Source organism: Danio rerio, chromosome 16, assembly GCF_049306965.1.
Source record: "Danio rerio strain Tuebingen ecotype United States chromosome 16, GRCz12tu, whole genome shotgun sequence".
Lineage (NCBI taxonomy): Eukaryota > Metazoa > Chordata > Actinopteri > Cypriniformes > Danionidae > Danio > Danio rerio.
Window position 1 is genome coordinate 4,974,187 of NC_133191.1, and position 26,362 is coordinate 5,000,548.

Genomic DNA, 26,362 nt, shown 5'->3' on the forward strand with positions numbered 1-26,362 from the left:
ATGTTGTTAAAATTGTTTTTAAATAAAAATAAAGCATAAAAAAATAAATAAAAACAACAAAAAATCTGTAATCTTTCTTCACTGAAATTTACATTAAAACGTTTACGCTCGTTCTCATATGTTTTGGAATAGTTAAAGCATGTAAGCGGGCTAAGCCCAGTCATATATTGTTTATATATTAAAATAAAATAATTATAATAACTGTCCAAATATGTTTGAAAACAGCGTTTTTTAAAATGTTTTTAAAAGTAACGTTAACACTGAACAGATGCAAACTGAATTCTGAAGACTCTTAATATGAAATGACGGTGTCGCAGACAGTTTGTCGTCACGTTGTTTTGTGTGTCGCGTGGGATTTATGAGTAGAATCGATGAATCCATAGCTTCTGTAAAGAAATACCAATGGAAGAGACTGCGAACACAGATGTCCTCTTTATTGAGCTCAGACAGAAGCTGCAAAGCGGCCTTTTGTTCATTCGGTAAAGTTTTTCTCTTCTACTTTGGCTCTCTCATAGTCACTGACTGTCAATGCAGTGTTTCATCAGTGTATGTGAGTGAATTATGTCATGTACAGTTACACTTAGCACCCAGGGATTCAACGGGATTTCTTTTAACGTACTAGGGTAACGTTACAGCTTATTTTGAGTTTATTTACTGGAATAAAAGGTTATACAATTTCAGGAGGCAGACTTTGGGAACACTAAGTTAGAGAGTACTAAAATATAGTCGTTTAAATGTTTATAGCTAGGTTTTAAAATTATTTATATAGTATACTGAATTATATATATTATACTATTGCATACTGTTTTATTTTTTACACTAGCTCTATAAGATAAAACAGTTAGAAATGCCACAATGAAACACTAGATGGCAGTATTGACCAGATAGTTGGACAGCTTATTTAACGCCATGATATTTTCTTTATGAAAAATAACTTTATGACTAACGTTGCTGTTAACTTTAGACCTCTTAAAATCGAAGAAATTGATTTCTAACACATTTCATCCTAAGTCTCTTCATGCACTGTACAATATGCAGGGTTCCACATAATTCCATAGAGGTAAAGCTGGTTTAAATTGAGATATTCAGACATTCTCCTTAATAATATAATTTCAGAAAAGTATTCTTTGCAAATTCTAAATAGGGAAATCATATTAGCACTTTAGCAGCAAATGATTATGAAAGTACAACATTGTTCACAGTGAATTAGACAGTGTTAATATTGTTTAGAAGTCAAACTTGCATGCTAATTCCGATCGAATATTCAAAGTAACATGGTAAACAATATAGAGACTGCTAAATGAACAAATGTGCGAATATAAACTTTGGGAACCACTGAGTTAGACAATCTAATTATAACTTGAGGAGACAAATGCCTCAGCGTTTAATTTATTTTCTTTACAAAAATATATTTTTTTCTAAGTGACTGACTACAACTTCATTTTTAGTTTTTAAGCCTCACGAAATTTGAAAAAATGGTTCTCTAAAAGATTTTTTTAGTTTCTTACACATTTCATGCAACGTCTTGACTGTAAAAATGGATTTACTCAGCTGTCTAATGTAAAGTATTGTTTTTTTAGAGTGCTCTGATGTGATTTGTGTCTTGTAGCTGTGAAATAACTCATCATTTAGATTGGAGATATGGAACTGTAATTTGCTTAAAATATTTATAGTCATTTTTTAATTTGTTTTATTTAATATTAACCTTACCCAATGAGGCTGGTGGGCACAATGTTTATTCTATGTTTAGTCTATTCTTAGTTTAGGTTTGGAGACCACCAATCACAGATCATCCTCCATGATAAAATATGGTAATTCTAATAGTTTAATAAAAGTTATTTGACTTTTTAAAATCACCAAGCGACCCCCATGTTATTGTCTCGTGACCCCCACTTTGGGAAGCACTGAGTTAGACAATGTAATAATAACTTGTTGAGACAAATGTCGCAGCGTTTACTTTATTTCAGCAACAGACAGCTTATTTAATGCTGTTATATTTACTTTTAGAAAAATGTAGTTTTTCCAAGTAACTGGCTACAACTCCACTTTTAGTTTTTAAGCCTCTTAAAATTCAGAGAAATGGTTATCTAACAGGTTTTTGTAGTTTCTCACACATTTCATCCAAAGTTTTGACTGTAAAAAATGGATTTACTCAGCTGTCTAATGTAAAGTTTTGTTTTTTTAGAGTGCTCTGATGTGATTTGTGTGTTGTAGCTGTGAAATAACTCATCATTTAGATTCGGCGTAGAGATATGGAACTGTAATTTGCTTAAAAACCTGCCGGAACTACTTCAGCTGTGCTTTTATCTGAAAATAACTGCCTGCTCATCAGCCAATCAGAATCAAGAATTCGGCAGCCCCATAATATAATGGTATATTAAGTTAATTCATTAATTTTCTTGTCGGCTTAGTCCCTTTATTAATCCGGGGTCGCCACAGCGGAATAAACCGCCAACTTATCCAGCAAGTTTTTACGCAGCGGATGCCCTTCCAGCCGCAACCCATCTCTGGGAAAGTATATTAAGTTGAATAATCCAATGTTATGTTAAATAAACTCACTTAATTGTTTCTTGAGAGAGTCTACCCTAACTTTTAACTCATTAAGATTTTACTTAATCTAGACTACACTCAAAAACATTGCTGCTTGTTCAAGTTCAATCATTCGTTCATTTATTTTCCTTCGGCTTAGTCACTATTCATCAGGCGTTACCACAGTGGAATGAACCGCCAACTTATCCAGTATATGTTTTACACAGAGGATGCCCTTCCAGCTGCAACCCCAGTACTGGGAAACATTCATACACGCATACAGTATGGCCAATTTAGTTTATTCAATTCACTTATAGCGCATGTGTTTGGACTGTGGGGAAAACTGGAGTACCTGAAGGAAACCCACACCAACACGTGGCGCAGTGGGTAGCACTATCGCCTCACAGCAAGAAGGTCATTGGTTCGAGCCTCGGCTGGGTCAGTTGGCGTTTCTGTGTGGAGTTTGCATGTTCTGTTTGTTTGGGTTTCCTCCGGGTGCTCTGGTTTCCCTCACAAAACATGTGCTGATGGTGAAGAGTACGTGTGTATGTGTGTTTCCCTGTGATGGGTTGCAACTGGAAGGGCATCCACTGCGTAAAACATATGCTGGATAAGTCGGCGGTTCATTCCGCTGTGATGACCCCTGATTACTAAAGAAACTAAGCCAAAAGAAAAATAAACGAATGAATGAATGAATTCCTTCATGTTGTCCCAACACATCGATTGTGTGGAAGCCAGCATTATTTACAGTGTAGTTGTACGTATGATTAGGGCTTCACTTCACGTTTGACCTCCTCAGCAGTGACGTCATCGGTGATGGTGCAGATGTGAAGATCGAATCCAAACCAGACTCCATCCTGAACATCCAGACTCCTGACAGCAGCTTTCAGGTGACCCTCACACCTGGAGTCAGTCTGGTGGAGGCGCAGAAGCAGAAAAGCCCAGCAAACTCTGAACAAGGCTCCCATTACAGACTGCGTCTAAAAGTGGAGCAGCCAACAGGTACACGCTAAGATCTTTCACATCAATACAGGTCCCATGAAATAAAAAGATATGTTTTTAGATGTTAGCATCAGTATTGTTAGTGTTTAGCATATCTATAAGCTAGTGCGCACTAAAACAGTGACAACATTTGCATTTAGAAGATATAAAACTGATAAAAGCATGTAAAGCTGTGTTTCTCAACCATGTTCCTAGAGGACCACCAACACTGCATGTTTTGGGTGTCTCCTTTGTCACACCCATTACAGGTCTTTCAGTCTCTGCTGTTGAGCTGATGATCTGAATCAGGTGTGTTTGGTTAAGGAGACATGGAAAATGTGCAGAGCTGGTGGTCTTCCAGGAACATGGTTGAGAAACACTGATGTAAAGCTTGCAGTTTGTCGCTACCGCCTTAAATGGATCAATTTATTCTCGTCACTTCAAAATTCAGTTTCTAATCAAATCTTCTGACCAATCAAGTGCTCTCTTACATGCCCCGCCCCCTCAAGGCATCTCATTTGCGTTTCATTTGATGCGCTTGAGCTCAACCACTCTCACTGAGCTGTATTCAAACAAGACTCTATTGGCTGTTTTTTTACAAAGGGGAGGAGCTAGACTATGCTCCACCCTGTCTTCATGTTTCAGTTAAGATTACGCCAAACATAAAATAACAATGCAGATTTCAGAGCGCTTCACAGGACGCTTCACAGTCCGCTTTTACTCACTTACCCAGGAAAAGTGACTCTGATTGTCTGATTGCTTCTCATTGGATTTGAGTAATGAGTTCATGAGCTACACACACACACACACACTCAACAGATTAACAGAGATTAATGAAGAACAAAGAAAACTCTGGTAACATGACCTGCTGCTCTAAGCCTAAACTGAACTATATGTCAGAACAGCTGAGAGTCAGCTGATTAAAAAAATTAATTTAAAACTTAGAAAACCTCATTTAATCCTTAATAAATGCTGTTCATTTGACCCTTTTAAAGAGATTTCTGAAAGCAGCAAGTCTTAATGTTATCAATATTGTATAAACATAATTCATTTTCTTTCTTCAGAATCTCCTTGCAGTGTGATTGGCCAGCTGAGAGTCGATGAGAGTTACTCCGTACTGTGCCAATCCTGTGGCTCCAGAGTGCTCCAACACAGGTCAGCAGTGTTTCTACTGGTTCTACTGATTTCTTTTACATTATTTCAGAGTATTAAAGTATTTCAGAGGATTTCGTTCAACAAAAAATGAAGATTCGGTCATCATTTGCTCATGGGGGATGGTATATAAGGGATTTTTGGTTGTCGCTTAAGTTGAAGTCAAAATTATTTGTCAAAATCTGAGGTACAGTAAATCATCCATTGTTATTCTTATAGTGTCTATTAAAGTTATGTAAAATGATATCAATATTATTATATAGTAAAATATTATGTTTTATTTTAACATTACTTGAATATTATAGTATTATTAAATATAAGCATAACTGCAGCCTGCTTTTACATTCATTAGAGATTATGGAAATTAAGCTTTTTATTCGGGGAATTTGATGTTTGGCTTAAGGTTGTCATGAAATCTAAATTTATTTTTCATATTTTTATGTTTAAATGTATCTGTATGTATATGGATCTGTGTTAAATATTACTTAAATCTTTTGTAAAAACTAATTTAAACATAATCTTTAATCAAATAATTAATCAAATCAATTTTTAAATCTAGGTTGAAAACTTACCTCTTTGATTTGGCATTTTAATCAGTGAAAATTAGTTGTTTTAGCTATAATTTTTTATATATATCTATATATTAGTTTTTTCTAAGTTTTGATTTGTACTGTGCAGCACATTGGTCAAACTCTGGTTGTGTTAAATAGTGCTATATAAATAAAATTTACATTGACTTTGGCCCATGGTCTATTAAGGCTTTATCAGCCATTTGGGGAGGTGCTATCCATCTTTCAGGGCGGGACTGTAAGCCCTTAGGGTGGGGCTATCAATCTTTTTGGGCGGGGCTATTATTCTTTTAGGGCAGGGATATACATTTTTTGGGAAGGCGCTATCCGTCCTTTAGGGCGGGAATATCCATCCTTCAGGCTAGGGTTATCAGTCCTTTAGGACTTTATCATCCATTGGGGTTGGCACTATCCATCTTTTAGGACGTGATTATCAGTCCTTTAGGGTAGGGCTATCTTTTAGGGTAGTGTATTTTTGGCAGAGGCTATCAGTCATTTAGGGTGGGGATATTAACCATTTAGAGAAGCACTATTCATCTTTAAGGGCTGAACCATCAGTCCTTTAAGGTGAGGCTATCAATCCTTTTGGGAAGGGCTATCAGTCATTTAGAGAAATATCAGCCATGTGGGGAGGTGCTATCCATCCTTTACGGCGGGACTATCTGTCTTTTAGGGTGGGGCTATGAATCCTTATGGGAGGGGCTATCCATCATTTAGGGCAGGGGTTCCCAAACTTTTCAGCCCGCGACCCCCAAAAAAACAATGCCTGTGACTCGCGACCCCCAATATCCTCTGAGGTGGTTATAAATACAGAAACCTTGCATGCAATGACGCAGACACACCAATTAAATTTGTGTCAGTGCTTTAAATGTGCCAGAAAGTATAACCTGATGTTATAAAATCAAAATGCATCTGACGCTATTGCTGCCTTTTAATATAATGTAATTACCCCAGGGGTCGCAATCCAATAGAACTAGTAACTATAAGCTACTATAGTAACATAGTATATAGTAACTATAAACGACTATTTTTATTTTCAGTATAGTTATGGATAAAATATGTTAATTCTTATGGTTTAATAAAAATAAATAGATTTTTGGAAATCACCATGCGACCCCCCTTCATTGCCCCGCGACCCCTCGGGGGGCCCGACCCCCACTTTGACAACCACTCATTTAGGGCACTAAATGATGGATAGCCCTATCAAATGACTATCAGCCATTTGAGGAGGCGCTATCCATCTTTTAGGGTGGGGCTATCCGTCCTTTAGGGCTTTATCAGCCATTTAGAAAGGGGCTATCCATTCTTTAGGGCGGGTCTATCGGTCTTTTAGGGAGGGGCTATCAATACTTTAGGGTGGGGCCATCTGTTCTTTAGGTTCGGACTATCAATCATTTTGGGATTGGCTATTAGTCATTTAGGGCGGGGATGTTAGCCATTTAGGGAAGTGCTATCCCTCCTTTAGGGTGGAGCTATCAGTCATTTAGGGTGGGGATATCAGCTATTTGGGGAGGCGCTATCAATCCTTTAGGGAGGGGCTATTAGTCTTTTAGGGAGGGGCTATTAGTCCTTTAGGGAGGGGCTATTAGTTTTTTAGGGCCTGTCTATCAGAATTTGTCCATTCGTCAATCTTCCTTCATTTTGTTAGCAGCCCTTGTCTTTCCAATCGGGTCCCAAAGGACGAAATCATGCCCCGTCCTACTTTTGTTTCTCATTTCAGGACATTTCAAGTGGATGTACGTCACGATAGCAGAAAAAAGGACAATCTTAACTACTGTTTATTGGCGACTTGAAGACTCTGAATCCAACACATACGGTCTATAACTCTGGAGTATGATCACATAGTGACTCTACAGAGGAAAACACATTAGAGAGCTTTAGTTAAGATCAGAGAAGTCAATGTAGGAACTTAAATTGAGTAAATGTTCATTTTTGGGTGAACTGTCTCTTTAAAGGTCTTTTGGACGAGTTCTTCCTTTGCCCAATGGAAACTGGAATGCATTAGTGGACGACTGGTGCTGCCATCCAGATCCCTTCGCCAACAGAAAACTGCTGCCGCGAGCTGGAGACTGCCTGCTGGGGGACACCTTCATTCTGCTGCTGCGGGACGACGGCTGCGATGAGAGTCTGACACGGGCTGCTGCAGAGGTAACAGTGTGAAGCGCACCTAATTGTGCATTTTCAGATGTCACTTTTTACATCGTGTGAGATGTAGCTGTGTGTGAATTAGTGCTGCACAATATCCGCAATGTGTGAATCTGCAATAGTCGCATCACTGAATCTGCAATGTGGAGTTGTGATTATAATGAACCAGAAAACACAGTTCAGAAAGACGCAAAAACAAAACAATTATGAGAGAAAAAACTAAGCTGAAAACTAGCAGGCCCAGATTTGTCTTCCTGCTGATGTTTCTCATGCGGTCGTGATATTTTGGTGGTTCTCTTTCTAACACAGCCTCAGGCCTGACAGACGCTTTCCTTTCATCGCAATAAAAGCCAAGGCGGTGAGGAAATCCACTTGTAAAAACATTAGAGCGGAGGAGAGCAGATCATGTCTTCGAGAGGGATTGATTCTCTGTCTCTGTCTCAATCTGTGTGTAGCCTGTGGCCATAAAGACACGCTTTCCAGCACTCTCTCAGTCCTAAATAACTTCAGCACACACTCATCTGGGTTCTTATCGATGACCCTCTTAATGCCTGATGACATTTTCAGCATAAAGTTGGGAGACACACTGAGAAACAGCTTGCAGTTCATCATTAAATTTGTGCGATTTGTACTGAAATCGCTTTTTAAATGGGGAAATGTTTAGTGAACAGGAGTGTTTAGCCTTCGGGAGTAAATATTACATCAGCTGTTGTATTTGATAGTCGCTTTATATGAAGTTTGTCATTTTTTTTAGGCCCTGCTGGCAAAAATAGCAAGTCGCAGCGTTGAGGATTTACATTTTTTACATTTAGTCATGAGGCGACACGGTAGCTCAGTGGTTAGCACGGTTGCCTCACAGCAAGAAGGTTTCTGCTTAAGCAAGAGGTAAATATATACAGTATTAAATACACCATAGGTATTATCACACTCCAGTGCGACTTTTAATGGGATGCCTAGATGATAATAAATGCTGGATATGTAAACAGGAGATTGGTACTTTCATGCATTATGACAATGTACAAAGATTCAACCCTTTTGGGAATCTGTGTTAACACAATTAGGTAGATGTCTGGGATTTAATATCCCTCTCTCACTCAGGATATGCCTTTTAGGTGACAAAACTGAGATTCTACATATTACCAAAGATGAGTTTACCCTTATAACTATGGGCATTACTACAGCAGCATGTATAATACTGAGGTTTTGGAAAGATATTCAATGCCCTACACTTTAATTATGGAGGGAATCCATGTCTGAGAATGTATCATATGAGAAAATGTTGGCCGAAATGAATAGCGATTACAAGGAAATAGATATATGGGAGATTTTCATTTCCTGACTTGAAATATGAATGTATCTATCCCAGGGCTCCAAACCGGTTCAAGGAACGGAAACGAAAAACAAAAAAAAGATCAACTTTAATCGTTCTGAACAGAAACGTTTACAGTTAAACATTAATATCGTTATTATATGAATTTAGGAGACAAAAAGCATTCATTTAAAGCATGTGTACAAATGTGACGGTGACGCATACATCGTGAAATGCCTGTGAAGCAGACGTCATAAGCGAGAGTCATTTCTGTTGCGGCGAGCTTGTCTTGAAGGTTACCGAGAGCCTGCTTTTATCATGTACAAAGTTATGTTTCGGTTGAAGTTATTGTTACTAAAACTTGTGTTTATACTAAATGAATTACCGATTGTCGATTGTTTTTAGATGGGTCTCCATAAAAAAAAAAATCTTTTTGATAATATTTCTGTTATGACAATTTAATTTGTGCACTTTGTACTGAAAGCGCTTTTTAAATGATGAAATGTTTAGTGAACAGGAGTGTTTAGCCTTCGGGAGTAAATATTACATCAGCTGTTGTATTTGATAGTCGCTTTATATGAAGTTTGTCATTTTTTTAGGCCCTGCTGGCAAAAATAGCAAGTCGCAGCGTTGAGGACATTTTTTACATTTAGTCATGAGGCGACACGGTAGCTCAGTGGTTAGCACGGTTGCCTCACAGCAAGAAGGTTTCTGCTTAAGCAAGAGGTAAATATATACAGTATAAAATACTTCATAGGTATTATCACACTCCAGTGCGACTTTTAATGGGATGCCTAGATGATAATAAATGCTGGAAGTGAAACAGGAGATTGGTACATACTTGCATTAGGACAATGTACAAAGATTCAACCCTTTTGGGAATCTGTGTTAACACAATTAGGTAGATGTCTGGGATTTAATATCCCTCTCTCACCCAGGATATGCCTTTTAGGTGACAAAACTGAGGTTCCACATATTACAAAAGATGAGTTTACCCTTATAACTATGGGCATTACTACAGCAGCATGTATAATACTGAGGTTTTGGAAAGATATTCAATGCCCTACACTTTAATTATGGATGGAATCCATGTCTGAGAATGTATCATATGAGAAAATGTTGGAAAATAGGTATATGGGAGATTTTCATTTCCTGACTTGAAATATGAATGTATCTATCCCAGGGCTCCGAACCGGTTCAAGGAACAGAAACAAAAAACGAAAAAAAGATCAACTTTAATCGTTCTGAACAGAAACGTTTACAGTTAAACATTAATATCGTTATTATATGAATTTAGGAGACAAAAAGCATTCATTTAAAGCATGTGTACAAATGTGACGGTGACGCATACATCGTGAAATGCCTGTGAAGCAGACGTCATAAGCGAGAGTCGTTTCTGATGGGACGAGCTTGTCTTGAAGGTTACCGAGAGCCTGCTCTTTCATGTCCAAATCCTCTGATAAATCTATCTGTAATATTGAAGGGTGAGGGGCTGATCGTAAACATGATGGATAAAGTTTTGAATGATGATATATTATCAATCCACTCAAGCATTTTCCATTCGGAGAATTACAGTATTTAATAGCTTAGTCCTTATAAACAATCCAATAATAAAATACATTATTTACAAGGCTACTGAAGAATTAACCGAATATGCAATATGATCCGCATAATGATCACAGTCAAATGAGGTAAGCGCTCGTTTTTATGAACTATAAATGTCTTATGCGTATTAGTGCTATGCCCGTCTATAAAAAGAAAATATAGCTTGAAACACTTTAATATTTTAGAGAAAGTAATAAAGTTTGCACAACCTATGTTTGGTCTTATTAACCTGTCCAAAATTTAACGTCATGCAGCCTACTTTTTGATTACTTATCCTGTTATGCTCTGTATTATTATTTTTGGTATTTTTACACTTATGTTACTGGTTGTCCAAATATTTATTTTCTAAATTGATGAACAAATTTATAAATTGTGAAGAACTTGTCTACATTTTATATATTTGTATGGTATTGTATGTTATATCAAGAAAAAAACTAATAAAAATATTTAATATAAAAATAATAATTAAAAAAGAAGGTCGCTGCTTTGAGTCCCGGCAGGGTCAGTTGGCATTTCTGTGTGGAGTTCGCATGTTCTCCTCATGTTGGCGTGAATTTCCTTCAGATGCTCTGGTTTCCCCCACAGTCCAAAGACATGCAGTATAGATGAATTGGGTGGTATGAGAGTGTTGGGTGTTTCCCAGTGCTGGGTTTGCAGCTGGAAGGGCATCCGCTGTGTAAAACATATGCCGGAAGAGTTGGCGGTTCATTCTGCTGTGGTGACCCCTGACAAATAAAGGGAATAAGCCGAAGGCAAATGAATGAATACATTTAGCTTTGTCCAAATAGACTTACAATAGAGGAGGCATTCAGCAATTCAACAAGGAGAGGCAATACACACAAGATGTGCGAATTACCATACTTTCACACCCAAAGCGGCGAGAGCGTCAAAGTAGCAGGAAGTCATTCATTTTCAATGAGAGCTGGCTGCAATAAACCGCGAGGAGCAGCGCGGCGAGTCTTCGCCGGTGTGGGCGTCGAAGAGAGTTGAAATCAAGTCAACTTTATGGTAATGAGCTATGACGCGGTTCGGCGGCAAGCAATCATAATGAAGACGTCCACCGCCTGAGAGGAGTCCAGAGAACACAGACCTGTGAACTTTAGTTCCAACCACAGTTGTTCCCAAGGGTTTGATGATTGCGGTCGCCGGGTTTTCAATTTTTTACAATGATTTCTTGCAGGAACATGCATTAAATAAGTTACTGGCGAGTTACTGATGTGCATTAATGTTATATATATTTATCTTTAAAAAGCGTGAATCTCACGTGACAGTACAAAACAGTATTGCTGCTTCAGGATATTTCAGACATATGGATACATTAATTAAGTTTATAAATTAATTAAGTGGAGCAAAGCCACACCACATGCTACTCGATCTTCCATTGTTAAATGAATTTGATAAGAAGTGCGCAACATTTTCACGCTAGAAACAAGTTTTATGCAGGAATCTTACTGATATGCTGCAACGGCCCCTTTAAATACGAGATCAATGTAGCGAGTTTTGACGTCGGAGCTGAAGGCAGACAGCGTTGGCGCCAGGGCGACCTTGGATGCTCTTCCCGCTTTCGGTGTGAACGCACAGTTATACAAAGTAACTTGTTTGTGCTCAGAGAATTTAGTGCTGAAGTAATTTCTTTTTATTTTTAGAGATGGAGAGAGAGTGCTTCTAGAGGTGGTTTTGGTATTATTCACTGGGGTTTAGGTGTTTTCAGAAGAGAGATTTTAGTTGCCAGTTGAAGGATAGCAGTGAATCCACAGTCCGAGTGGAAATAGAAAGATCATTCCACCAGAGAGGAACAGTGAATGCAAAGGTTTTGGAAAGTGACTTAAAGCTAGGCCCACACGGAATCTGCGCGTGCGTGAACATTTTTAGCCCATCATTAATTCTGTTTATTTACTTGAGTAAATGTGTGTAAATCTATATTTATTTAGTTTTTTAATTGATTACAGTAATATTATTGACTAATATGAAAATGTTCATCTGATTTATGTACAATGCAGTTTGTACTGTAATATTTTCTGTCTTTTAGTATATATATTATATAAAGACTGGCTTAGTTTACCAAATAAAGTGAATCTAATTAGATTTGCAATTTAAACATTAAATACAAGCTAAAAAAATATGATCTTTTATTTCACTAATTAAGGTTTTAGTTATGATACTCCCAAAATAATTCCACAGAAATCCACAGATTTTTACCAAAATTCTCTGCAGAAATAGCAAAAAACGTCAGCAGATACCGTCTGGACCTGCTTATAGCCACTCTGGGATGTAGGTTTGTCATGATTATGGAATTCGGTAACAGTCTGTACTGAAATTTTTAAAAAGTTAATTTCCCGCTAACATTTGAGCCCGTTCTTAAACAGCGCTGATTGGCCATTGTGTTCACATGACTGTTCATCAGTTCAGGGACGGACTGGGACAAAAATTCAGCCCTGGCACTATAGCCACACCAGCCCACATTACCATACGTACTGTTTGTTTGACATTCTTGCCAGATTTTGATTATGTCCGCGTAATCTTTGATTGAGTCGGCCCCTCTCGAAACTATCACCGATTGGGCCAAATGCTTAACATTTACTATTATTATTACTATTATTACCATCATCAACGTCATCATAATATTCACGTTACACGAGATAAAAGCTGCCTGCATGTAAAAACAATACATATGAAAAAATAATAATAAAATAAAAAATAAAAATAAAAAACTGACTGGCCCACATTTAAAAAAATGGTCCGGCCCTTCTGGCATTTGCCAGAATTGCCAGATGGCCAGTCCGCCCCTGCATCAGTTCACTGAAATCACTGTTGTTTGCTGAGTGTAACCACAGATACAGGGACACTATTTAAACACTGTCTAAAAGAACCTGTTAATCATCAATATTAAATTTCATTCATAACTCTCCTACATTAATTACATGCTTTCTATTTAGGATTTTCCATAATGAAAACCTTTTTTGTCAACATTTCTGTGTTTTTCTGTTTATGTGTGGTGCTGTGTGTACATTAATGAGGAAAACCAATGATTTTAAATCATTTCAAATGTCTTTTAAAATGAGCATAAATTATTTTAGCAAATGGCTGCAATATAACAAAGAGTGAAAAATGTGTGTGTCGTCCGCAACAGAAGCGTGTGCTGGTGTCCTGCAGGAGGTGCTCCACTGCGCTGGGAGAGGAGATCACTGCGGGTATGAAAACACACACACACACACACACACACACACACACACACACACACACACACACACACACACACAGGCATACATATACACACATACAGATGCACAGACATGTGCATACACTAACACACACATAGACACCACATGCATACACGCATACCCACGGGTCCTACGCACAGACAGACACTTAACACAAACACAAATACACTCACACATCTACACAAGACACAAGCTTACATGCAAATACACACATACATACACAGATATAGCACATGCACTCACACACACACACATGCACAGACCCAAGCATACAGTACTGAGTGCACCCCATGTTGAAAATTAAAATTGTATCCATTTCTCAGTGATTATAGGCACTGTATGTTGGTGCATTTAAACAAAACAGATTTATTAAACAGATATATTCATTAAAATAATGTTTTAGTCACCAAACAGATTGAGAAATGGAAAGATAATACAAATAAATGTGCTAATCACTGAGCCACCGTGATACCCCTGCGGTATATCAGTGATACCAAAATAACACTGGTTGTAAACACAACACATAATACATTACATTCAGTGTTTCCATCAGCACAGAGACATTCTTTGAAAAGGGAGTCTTGGGTATTTATAAAAGTTCTGTGCTTTTGAAGCAAAAATAGTCAGTTTTTCTGTTTGCAGAGGTCTATTTTTAGTGATTTAGAGATTTTTAGTCAAGTCGGGTTGTATTTTGTCACTGATTTAAAACAATAGTTCATGCAAAAATGAGCATCTTCTTTACTGGACTCATGTTTTTGCAACTGCAGGGGCTTTCATCTTCAGGAAGCTACACGAACAACAACTGCTTCTCCTTTAGACAATATAATAAATCTTTGTGTAATGAATTGACACTATGCTTTGAATTTTTTTCCCTGAAATTCACTTTTGTGCATACTCAGATGTCACTATTAAATTTAATTAAATTAAATTTAATTTTATTTATTTTTTATTTTATTTTATTTTATTTTATTTTACTTTTATTTATTTTATTTTTTATTTATTTTATTATTTACAAGTGCTGTATTTAAAAATATGTATTTAATTGCATCAGTTTTCCTCTTAATATCTTACTAACATTTTCCTACTAGTTCTAGAGTAAATGGCACTACAGGTTGCATCAGCATCCGTATGAGTGCAGGTTGTAGGTAAAGTGAACACTAGGGGGCAGTATGACGACAAGAACTTTTGTTGCTTTTCACACTAATGATATCAACAGAGATAAATCACCAATAAAAAATACTTTGCGCAACACCAAATAAATACCACTAAACATCTTAACACGGTCTATAATTGATAACAAATACGTTTGCATTTTGTTTTGTTTTTTCTGGCGTGAAATGTTTACTTTGTATAGTTTTTGGGCTTCAGAGCGCTCTGGTTTGAGTCCAGTGGAGCGTACTTCCACAAAAGCAATGTAAAACCAAGGTAAATCTATGCGGCGGCAGTGCACTTTTCTCCCACATCTGCTTTTGAAAATGCTATTGGTTGGGTTTAGCTCAGTGGTTCGCTAGCTGATCTGTACGACAAGCTCTGGCTTCTTCTGGACGTGCACAAGAAGGGTGTGTGTCGAAACATACAACAAAACGTACCTAAGTAATGTATTTGAAATTCGCAAAAATGTAGACAGCGCACTCTAGTGAGTTTGCTATCTGAAACGTTCAACAAAACGTACCTGCAACAACATACTTTATACAGAAATGTTGGCTGGGGTACATTTTTCTATTGAGCCTGGGCTAGCATAAGGTGTGCGTGTGTGTGTTTGTACACTCACTGGCCACTTTATTAGGTACACCTGTCTAACTGCTCGTTAATGCAAAATTCGAATCAGCCAATCACATGGCAGCAACCCAATGCATGTAGACATGGTCAAGACGATCTGCTGCAGTTCAAAGCGAGCATCAGAATGGGGAAGAAAGGCGATTTAAGTGACGTTGAACGTGGCATGGTTGTTGGTGCCAGACGGGCTGGTCTGAGTATTTCAGAAACTGCTGATCTGCTAGGATCTTCACGCACAACAACCTCTAGGGTTTACAGAGAATGGTCTGAAAACGAGAAAATGTCCAGTGAGCGGCAGTTCTGTGGGCACAAATGCCTTGTTGATGCCAGAGTTCAGAGGAGGATGGCCAGACTGGTTCCAGCTGATAGAAAGACAACAGTAACTCAATTAAGCACTCGATACAACTGAGGTCTGCAGAAGAGCATCTCTGAACACACAACATGTCCAACCTTGAGGCGGATGGGCTACAGCAGCAGAAGACCACACCAGGTGCCGCTCCTGTCAGCAAAGAACAGGAAACTGGACAAAATTGGACAATGGAAGATTGGAGAAACGTTGCCTGGTCTAATGAGTCTTGATTTCTGCTGCAACATTCGGATGGTCGGGTCAGAATTTGGCGTCAACAACATGAAAGCATGGATCCATCCTGCCTTGTATCAACGGTTTAGGTTGCTGCTGGTGGTGTAATGGTGTTGGGGATATTTTCTTGACACACTTTGGGCTCATTAGTACTGACTGAGCATCGTGTCAACACCACAGCCTACCTGAGTATTGTTGCTGACCATGTCCAGCCCTTTATGACCACAGTGTACCCATCTTCTGATGGCTACTTCCAGCAAGATAACGCACCATGTCATAAAGCGCGAATCATCTCAGACTGGTTTCTTGAACATGACAATCAGTTCACTGTACTCAAGTGGCCTCCTCAGTCACCAGAACTTAATCCAATAGAGCACCTTTGGGATGTAGTGGAAGGGGAGATTCGCATCATGGATGATGTGCAGCCGACAAATCTGCAGCAACTGCATGATGCTATCATATCAATATGGAGCAAAATCTCTGAGGAATATTTCTAGTATCTTGTTGAATCTATGCCATGACGGATTAAGGCAGTTCTGAAGGCCAAAGGAGGGTCCAACCCAGTACTAGTAAGATGTATCTAATAATGTGGCCGGTGAGTGTTTATACAGTTTATTGACCTTATTCTCCGCCGACGAGGGGGCGCTGCCATTTGAATCTTTTTGGCACGAGACTTCCGGTCTCAATCACTTCCATTCATTTTTAGACATTAAAAACTGCTCGTTTCGTTGTTTGATGTTGCAAACTGATATTTCCTTATTATATTATTCTACTTGGTCTGTATAGTCATGCAAACATTTGTTTGTAGAGCAAGTAGTTTGACCGTTTTTGCCGTTTATTATTCCTTGTCATTTCTCCCATAGGCGACTGAAACGGAAGTTCTAAGACAATCGCGAAAACAGGCGCACTTCCGCATTTGAGAATAAGGTCAATAGTTTTCACACTGACTTCTATACAGTATTCAGCTAAGATTCCTTTCCCAAAATAGTTTTCATTGTTTGGCCTGTAAAGACATTATTGGTGCTCAGAATTATGTTAGAGCTTTTGTTCTAACAAGAAAGATGTATTTGTTTCCTTGAAATGTTGAAGGCGCACATACGATCCAGGAGATAATTTAGTTATAATCTCGAGGCTCCAGCTGTTGTGTAATTTTCTGTGTTTAATATGTCTCCCTGTCCTTTGTGTTTCAGAGGTGCTGAAGCTCTACATTACTGAAATATTAGTGAAGCCCAGTGAGGATGGAGAGTGTGATCTAACACAGCTCAGTTTAGAGCCCAAGTCAGAGTCAGTACGGTCAGTTTCTTTCTTTTTATTCATTCATTCATTCATTCATTCATTCATTCATTCTTTCTTTCTTTCCTTCCTTTCTTTGTTTGTTGCTTTAGTCCTTCCTTTGTTTTTCCCTTCCTTTTTTTCTTATATTCTTCATTTGTTCATTCCTTTGTTTGTTTATTCCTTTTTTCTTCCTTTGTTCCTTCCTTCCTTTAATCTTTCCTTTGTTCTTTCCTTCATTCCTTCATTTGCTCTTTTCTTTTAGACGTATTCCTTCCTTTGTTCATTCCTTCCTTCCTTCCTTGCTTTCTTCGCTCCTTCCTTTGTTCTTTCCTTTGTTCCTTCATTCCTTCCTTCGCTCATTTCTTTCTTTCGGACGTATTACTTCGTTCATTCCTTCCTTCCTTCGTTTTTTCCTTCATTAGTTCGTTCCTTCCTTCCTTTGTTTCTTCTTTCTTTCAGACGGATTCCTTCCTTCGTTCATTCCTTCCTTCCTTCCTTCCTTCCTTCCTTCCTTCTTTCGTTCTTTCTGTCTTTCAGATGGATTTCTTCATCCCTTCCTTCACTCTTTCTTTCTCTCTTTCGGACAAATACATTCATTTATTCATTCATTCCTTTCTTCCTTCATTCACTCCTTCATTTCTTCCTTCTTTAATTCATTAATTCTTTCTTTCTTTCAGACAGATTCCTTCATTCATTTTTTTGGACAGATACCTTCCTACATTTCTTCCTTCCTACCCTCCTTTCTTCTTTCCTTTCTTCCTTCCCTTCTTCTATCCTTTGTTCGCTCATTTCTTCCTTCATTTGTTTCTTCCTTCATTACTTCCTTTAATTCATTCATTCATTCATTTTTTTCATTTGGATGGATTCATTTCTTTGTTCCTTCCTTCTTTGTTCCTTTGTTCCTTTCTTCATTATTTAATTCATTCATTCATTCATTCAATCAATTATTCATTCATTCATTCAATTATTCATTGATTTATTGATTCATTCATTCATTTGTTCCTTCCTTCAGTTATTCATCCATTCATTCATTCCATTATTCATTCATTTAGTCATTCAATTATTCATTCCTTCATTCAATTATTCATTCATTTAGTCATTCAATTATTCATTCCTTCATTCAATTATTTATTCATTCATCCCTTCATTCATTCATTTTATTGTCATCTGTAGATTAAATTGAGTCAGAGCTGTTTTTATTCTGTTTTTTACAGGCAGAGATTTTTGGAGCAAACTCTTGCATCCAGACTGGTGGAGCTTTCAGCAGCACAGAGTATATTTCGCTTTTCCATTCAAAGCCCAGATGGAAAAGCTGAGATTTTGGTAAGGGTGTTAAACATCATGAAAAAAACAAGGAAAAATAGCCATGTTCCAACCCAAAGATGCTAATTTTATTGATAGTTGACTGGATAAATCGCTGACTTTATAACAAACTGACTTAATAGAACGACAGCAGATCTGTATGAGTAAAGTGAACGTTTTTTTTCCTGCATAATTTTTTCCCCTCATTTCATTAAAAGCTGTGGCTTCTGAACACCGACACTCTGGTCGCCTCATTTCCTGCTCCAGCAGCGAGAGCCGACGGCTTCATCTCCGCCGGTGACTCGCATCCCAGAATGCATCAGTCATGTCAGGCCGTGGCAGCAGTCAAAGTGCTCTACATCCTCTGCTCTGACAGCAAGCTCAGAGAGTAAGTACAATACATCTGCACTACCAATCCAAGGCTTTACAACATCGATATAGTCTCTTCTGCTAACCAAGCGTACATTTATTTGGACCAAAGCGCAGCAAAATATTTTAATCATGGTTACAGATTTTTACTGTAGCATCTGTACAGTTGAAATCACAGCCATTTCTGACGGTGTACTAAAAGCCCTCAAGAAGCTACTTCAGCCTGTGTGAGGTCTAGAGAAGCGCGTGAATCACTGAGGCATTGTGGGTGGCCGTTCTGCTCCTCATTGTGTCTCTGACAGCAGAAGGTCGTCACGACTCTCTCCACCTTTTACCTCTCGTCTCGCTCTGGCTTTGTCAAGTGTGCATTAATTCTGCCCCCTTCTCCAACCCTGCGGCTGAACGTCTCTCCTCCTCGCCGCATTCACAAGCGGAGGGATCAAACATGATTCATGAGCCCTTATACAGGCCCTCAGCTCGTATGCTAATTAGAGAGTCGTCTACAGGAATCAGACTTTCCACTGTTCATCATAACATCACACAGCCTAACCCAGAACTGCTCTTTTAGATGGCAAGAGTCTGTATATTTAAAGGGCCATGAAACCCCCTCGTTTCAGCAGGGTGTTTTCACACCTCTACTTTGGAAAAAGTCAGAAAAGTGGGCGTGTCCAGCTCTGTTTAGGGGGGCGTGTCGGAGGAACTATGTGGGAGTGTCTATTTGGGCACGCGCGAGTTTCAGAGTCAAAATACACACACACAGGGGAGAAAGTGACTGTGTTTACATGGACATCTGTAGTCGAATTATTTGCCAAATTATTAAATGTTGGACTTTAAATGCAGTCTGGCTCTTTCAATTAGGGAATTCATACATGCCCCTCGCGACAAACGAGATATTTGAATCGAGGAACTGCTCTAAGCGTGTATTTTTTATGCAATGTTTGATACCGCACGGCGAATGAGAGAAAAAAACCCTTCGCATTTCCCGGAAACTTAGATGCACACGGCAGGTAGCGTCAGTGTGTTATACTGGTCACTAAATGCGGTGAAAATCCTACACGAGGTTAAAGTTTGGTTGTGGTGCTAACATGTTTACACTCTGTGCAATAGTTAACTTTGTTCTATACGAACTAACTGAATGAACAAAGAGCACTGGTCGCTCATTTACCAAATCTGTAGACACAGGACAATCCACAGCAACTAGAGCCGTGTCTTTATTAAGAGAAGACTACAGGCGAATCCAGATCTCAGCGTTTGCAGATGAGAACAGCTCTCAGGTAAACAATAATCCTCCTTAGACACGTAAGTTATTGTTGTCGAGCGTCGCGTACACTGTTAATCCACACGTGACTCCAGATGAGCTCTCACAGAGAGAAAATGAAAACAAAACTTAACTGCAGCAAACAATGAAAGCAACACGTCACGCTTGTTTTGCAAATACAACGTGGCGTCTCTGTCGTCTAAACACTGTGACAGTAATGAATATTAATGAAGTTGCGCAATAGAGCGCGCTGATTGGTTTGAACCAAGCCTTACTCATGCATTAATGCATCACACTGTAAGACATAATAAGACACACTCTGGCACAGATGTCCAGTCTGCACGCTGGAATACACGCCATTATCTCATCGCCGTGACGCAGCTTCAAAAATTCGTTTCAAACAGGAAGTACGAATTTGCTTGAAATAACGCAAAAACACCAATTTACACTTTTTAGTGAAATATAGGTGTCCTAATAGTGTTTTTAGCAGTGTGGGACACATATACGACTGTCAACAGCTCAAAACATGTGTTTTGGTGTTTCGTGACCCTTTAAAGAAGTTATTAAAAGGTCTCCATCTATCTTCAAACACATTTTGTTTCTTTTTGATATGTCTTTTCCATTGACATATGCGATGCCATTTCTTTAATCCACTTTCCTATTCTAGATTCATTTATATTTTTCCAATTAAGAGCAATAATATGTTTAGCTTGTAGAATACATGTTTATGAATCTGACCTCTTTGCTTTGTAATTTCTTTGATTAAAATTTGGTCAATTATTTCAATAACACCTTTCCAAAAGGGTTTCACTTTCACACAAACCCAAATACAGTGATCAAGTGTACCTTTTATCTCATTAAACTTTTATACAGGTATCTGGAATATTATCATTAAACTTGTGCAATATAGCAGGAGTTATGTATGTGCGCATTAACCAGTTGTACTGTACGAGTTACAGGCTACTATTGATCGTTTGTATCTGAGCTTTTTACATGCCTCATTCCTATCCTCTGGAGATATTTCATCTTCTATATCTCCTATCCATAACTTTAGTTTTGATTCTGAGGATTCGTTAGAGCCAGATATGAACAATCCGTTCAAAGAGGAGATTGAACCTTTATCATAACAGTGCCTTAGGATTGCTGCCTCTAATGAGGAAACGTTAGGAATATCTAATGAATGATTTTGAGATGAGGATATAAACCGCATGTCTTTTGAATGAGCACCCGGAGGAAACCCACACGAAAGCAGGGAGAACTTGCAAACTCCACACAGAAATGACTCAGCGACCTTCTTGCTGTGAGACGACGGCACTACCTACGGCGTTGCCTATATAACTTCATTTGTAAACTAATTAGTTTTGTTTTCTTTGCATATATGGATTTCTTTGGTTGTTTTGTAACATCTGGGGAGAATTTCAAGTGTTACCAGAAATAACTCGAATAGGTTTGGAAAAAGTGTGAGGGGTCAGTAAATTAAATCTCGTAATTAAATTTTTTTTGGGTGCGCTGTGCCTTTAAGAGCTGCCTGCAGGCTTTCTGTGTAATTACAGCACAGATGGGTAAATGTCAATGAAATGTGCTGAATAGATCATCTCCGTAATGTGTGTCAGGACATAATTCTCTCTGCTGCTGCGCTCGGGTGTCTTCAGTGCTGCGTATTGACAGATTGCTGTGACATGATTAAAACTGTAATGTCTCAAACTGTCAGATGAAGATCATTTAAGGTCCAGCAGTCTGTGTGCGGCTGCAGTTTTTGCGCAGAGCTTCTGTTTTCACCTTCACTTTTGTTTTGCCTGAGCAAAACATTATTATTATTGGTCTTCTGCAGCCTGAGAAGAAACATTCAGTCTTCAGAGTTCTTGTAAGCTAAAACTAAGACTAAAATGATTAATTTCGTTAAATGAAAAACAAAATTAACAGTTTTCACTGAAAAACTTATTTAAATTTAATAATAAATAATTAGCAAATATATTTGGAATTTTTAGAATTAATAAGCTGTGCTGGAAAATATATATACAGTTGAAGTCAAAAATATTATTATAATAAATTATATTTCTTTTTTAAAGATTTCCCAAATGATGTTAAACAGAGCAAGGAATTTTTCACAGCATTTCCGATAATATTTTTTTCTTCTGGTGAAAGTCTTATTTGTTTTATTTTGGCTAGAATAAAAGAAGTTCTTAATTTTTTTAAGAACCATTTCAAGGTCAATATTATTTATTAAGGTCTCTACCAGATGCTCAACTCTGCTAAAATAAAAGTGTTTAGGAAAGGAGGAGGGTGGGTCAGGCAGTCAGTCCGTCAGTTGACAGCGGTCTCTCAGTTGACAGTGAATTTACGTGAGAACAGCATGCGCGAATGGCACTCACGAGAGAAATTTGAGATCTGAAAAAGCATACACAGCGGCCTCTGGTGGATTCGCGAAAACATAAACTGCAAAAAAAATAAATAAAAAACGTACCTCCTGGGACGTATTTGCGTTCTCCAGAAATGTATATAGGGGTACATAATCAGAATGAGCCTGGCTTGATATTATCATAACCTTTATTTTACCAAAAAAAAAAAAAAAGCACAATGATATTATAATTGATATTATAATACATGTTAATATATTAAAATGTTTCACTGTTAAAAGCTATCAGTTACTAGTTAATTAGTTAAAGTGATAAAGTTTTTTAAAGCTGCTTTGAAACTATAATTAATGTGAAAATCACTGTATAATTAAACCTGAGTTGAGTTGTGTCCTGGACAAGATTAGCAGTACACATCTCATGTGGGTTTAACAAATAGTTTTAAGGCTCTATTTCAACCATCTAGGCCAGGCGTGACCAACCCTGTTCCTGGAGATTGACCTTCCTGCAGATTTCATTTGCAACCCATATCAAACACACCTGCCTGTAATTATCAAGTGCTGTTCAGGTCCTAATTAGTTGGTTCAGGTGTGTTCGATCAGGGTTGGAGCCAGGGCCGGAGCAACTGCCGCTCTAGGCTAAGGACGGTGACGCTGCCCTCAACACTAAAGTGAAAGTGTGGGGGGGTTAGCTATCGCCACCCTCTCTATTCCGCCGTCCTAGACTCGGATATAACTGAGGGCGCGGGTGGTGAAAGTAGTGTTGCGGATGCCGCCCTCTCTATTCTTTAAGGCAATGGGCGGCTGCCTAGGTCGCCTCTATGGACGCACCGGCTCTGGTTGGAGCTGAACTTTGCAGGAAGGTCAATTTCCAGGAACAGGGTAGAGCACCACTGATCTAGGCTCAAAGTCTAAATCGCATGGCACAAATACTTTAACGGCGTGTCTGAATCCACTTTTGCTACTTTAACGATGGAAAAATACGCTCTGGTATACGCATGGTCTAACAGTGTTGAGCTTATTCTCTTAATGCATGGGGTGTCCTGCAGATTTTTGCTCCAACTTGCCTCAACATACCTGCAAGGATGTTTCTAGAAAGCCTAGTAAGAGCTTGATTAGCTTGCACAGGTGTTTGATTGGGGTTGGAACTAAACTTTGCAGGACACTGGCCCTCCAGGACCGAGTTTGGACATGCCTGTCTTAATGAGTTCTGGGTGTGTTTTGAGCATAACGTGCTTTAAACCAATCAATGTCTCATCTCCCATTGCCTTTAAGAATCAGTTGCGTCGCACCATATCGCATTTGCTATTCACATGGCGGACTTTGTAAGTGGAAAAACCGAATGCTTCACTAGTGAGAAAACAATTAAACAGACCATCTGCAGCATGAGGATAAAGAACAAGCCTCCTCCAGTCGGCCTCTTGACTTTATTTGCTATTTAAACAACGTGGTGCAAAACGTGAAAATTATGATTGTGCTGGTCTAAAAATAACAAATTGCGCCAAACACGCCTTGCGCTTTATTGTGCCGGGTGTATAATAGGGCCCTATAATTATTTTCTAATAACCTTCTTTTATCTTTGTCATGATAACAGCATGTAATATTTTACTAGATATTTTTGAAGATACTAATATTCAGCTTAAAGGCTTAACTAGGTTAATTAGGCAAGACTTTCTCCAGAAGAAAAAATACTATAGGAAAAACAGTGAAAAATTCCTTGCTCTGTTGCTCTTGGAAATATTTGAAAAAAAAAAATCACAGGAGGGCGAATCTTTCTGACTTCAACTGTAAGTAGATTCTAGCTTATTTCTGCTCCACTTCAGCCAATTATCTTACACATTAGCCAGTTTTTTTCTCTCTAAGAAAGGAGTAATATGATTAGAGCAAAGCTTGATTTCCCTCTCAGCATCTCTGTTTTTCCCTGATGTGTAGTGTTGTGGATGTGTGGGAGAAGGACATCAGCGTTCACCCACTCCCCCTCCCGCAGCGCTCATGTGAGGAGCTCAAGACACTTCTGACGTCCAGCACCTTCAGACTGCCTGCATTCCTGCGCTGCATGAACTCCTTTCAGGTCACACACCACTCTGACCACACACACACACACACACACACACACACACACACACACACACACACACACATAAAATCCATGCAACAAGAACTAAAACAACTGATATCCATCTAACAGAAACAGCAGCTTGAGAAACTCAATACAAAGAGCAAAAACTGCCTTGAAAAGTATAGAGTACAGTAGAAAGATACTGTGGTGACACAGTAAAAGCAAAAGAGAAAAGTGAGCATTTGGAATTCTTTAAGTCAACAGCACCTTTAGAAATATGTTTTCTGAGAAAAATGGTTCTGAGCTTATATTTGAACAGCAGAGGGCGCTCTAGACTAGTGTTTAACAGCACATGGTGCTCTAGGCTAGTTTTGAACAGCAGATGGCGCTCTAGGCTAGTTTTGAATAGCAGATGGTGCTCTAGGCTAGTTTTGAACAGCATATGGTGCTCTAGGCTAGTTTTGAACAACAGATAGCACTCTAGGCTAGTTTTGAACAACAGATGGTGCTCTAGGCTAGTTTTGAACAGCAGATGGCGCTCTAGGCTAGTTTTGAACAGCAGATGGCGCTCTAGGCTAGTTTTGAACAGCAGATGGCGCTCTAGGCTAGTTTTGAACAGCAGATGGTGCTTTAGGCTAGTTTTGAACAGCACATGGTGCTCTAGGCTAGTTTTGAACAACAGATGGTGCTCTAGGCTAGTTTTGAACAGCAGACAGTGCTCTAGGCTAGTTTTGAACAGCACATGGTGCTCTAGGCTAGTTTTGAACAGCACATGGTGCTCTAGGCTAGTTTTGAACAACAGATGGTGCTCTAGGCTAGTTTTTAACAGCAGATGGCGCTCTAGGCTAGTTTTGAACAGCAGACGGTGCTCTAGGCTAGTTTTTAACAGCAGATGGCGCTCTAGGCTAGTTTTGAACAGCAGACGGCGCTTTAGGCTAGTTTTGAACAGCACATGGTGCTCTAGGCTAGTTTTGAACAACAGATGGTGCTCTAGGCTAGTTTTGAACAGCAGACAGTGCTCTAGGCTAGTTTTGAACAGCAGATGGTGCTTTAGGCTAGTTTTAAACAGCAGATGTTGCTCTAGGCTAGTTTTGAACAGCAGATGGTGCTTTAGGCTAGTTTTAAACAGCAGATGTTGCTCTAGGCTAGTTTTGAACAACAGATGGTGCTCTAGGCTAGTTTTTAACAGCAGATGGCGCTCTAGGCTAGTTTTGAACAGCAGACGGCCCTCTATGCTAGTTTTTAACAGCAGATGGCGCTCTAGGCTAGTTTTGAACAGCAGATGGTGCTTTAGGCTAGTTTTAAACAGCAGATGTTGCTCTAGGCTAGTTTTTCACAGCAGACGGCACTCTATGCTAGTTTTTAACAGCAGATGGCGCTCTAGGCTAGTTTTGAACAGCAGATGGTGCTTTAGGCTAGTTTTAAACAGCAGATGTTGCTCTAGGCTAGTTTTTCACAGCAGACGGCACTCTATGCTAGTTTTGAACAGCAGATGGTGCTTTAGGCTAGTTTTAAACAGCAGATGTTGCTCTAGGCTAGTTTTTCACAGCAGACGGCACTCTATGCTAGTTTTGAACAGCAGATGGTGCTTTAGCCTAGTTTTAAACAGCAGATGTTGCTCTAGGCTAGTTTTTCACAGCAGACGGCCCTCTATGCTAGTTTTTAACAGCAGAGGGCTATTAAAAACTAGCCTTGACCTCCATCTGCTTTTAAACATTAGTCTAGGGCGCCGTCCGCTGTTAAACACTAGCCTAGCGCACCATCTGTTGTTAAATACTAGCCTATCTCAGTGCGCCATGTTTGTAGTTCATTTACACTTTTCACCTGCGTTTGTAGTTCTAAAATTGAATTCACGTCCAATGCATAATGTATTAAGGAC

At 38.8% G+C, this 26,362-nt stretch overlaps 1 protein-coding gene across 8 annotated transcripts in view; it reads left to right on the forward strand.

Annotated features, from left to right (window-relative positions):
- The first annotated feature begins 249 nt into the window (after positions 1 to 249).
- ube3d (ubiquitin protein ligase E3D) overlaps positions 250 to 26,362 on the forward strand; it is a 64,971-nt gene continuing 38,858 nt past the window's right edge. For 4 of the 8 annotated variants that reach the window (XR_012391448.1, XM_073924973.1, XM_073924974.1 and 1 more), the window contains exons 1-9: positions 320 to 479; positions 3,332 to 3,531; positions 4,575 to 4,665; positions 7,187 to 7,379; positions 13,421 to 13,481; positions 17,058 to 17,160; positions 18,357 to 18,465; positions 18,663 to 18,832; positions 24,357 to 24,495. Coding sequence is in view for 5 of the 8 variants with exons in the window: in XM_073924973.1 (XP_073781074.1) it covers positions 403 to 479; positions 3,332 to 3,531; positions 4,575 to 4,665; positions 7,187 to 7,379; positions 13,421 to 13,481; positions 17,058 to 17,160; positions 18,357 to 18,465; positions 18,663 to 18,832; positions 24,357 to 24,495 (1,143 nt within the window). In the remaining 3 variants the exon portion in view is untranslated. 8 annotated transcript variants of the gene reach the window in all.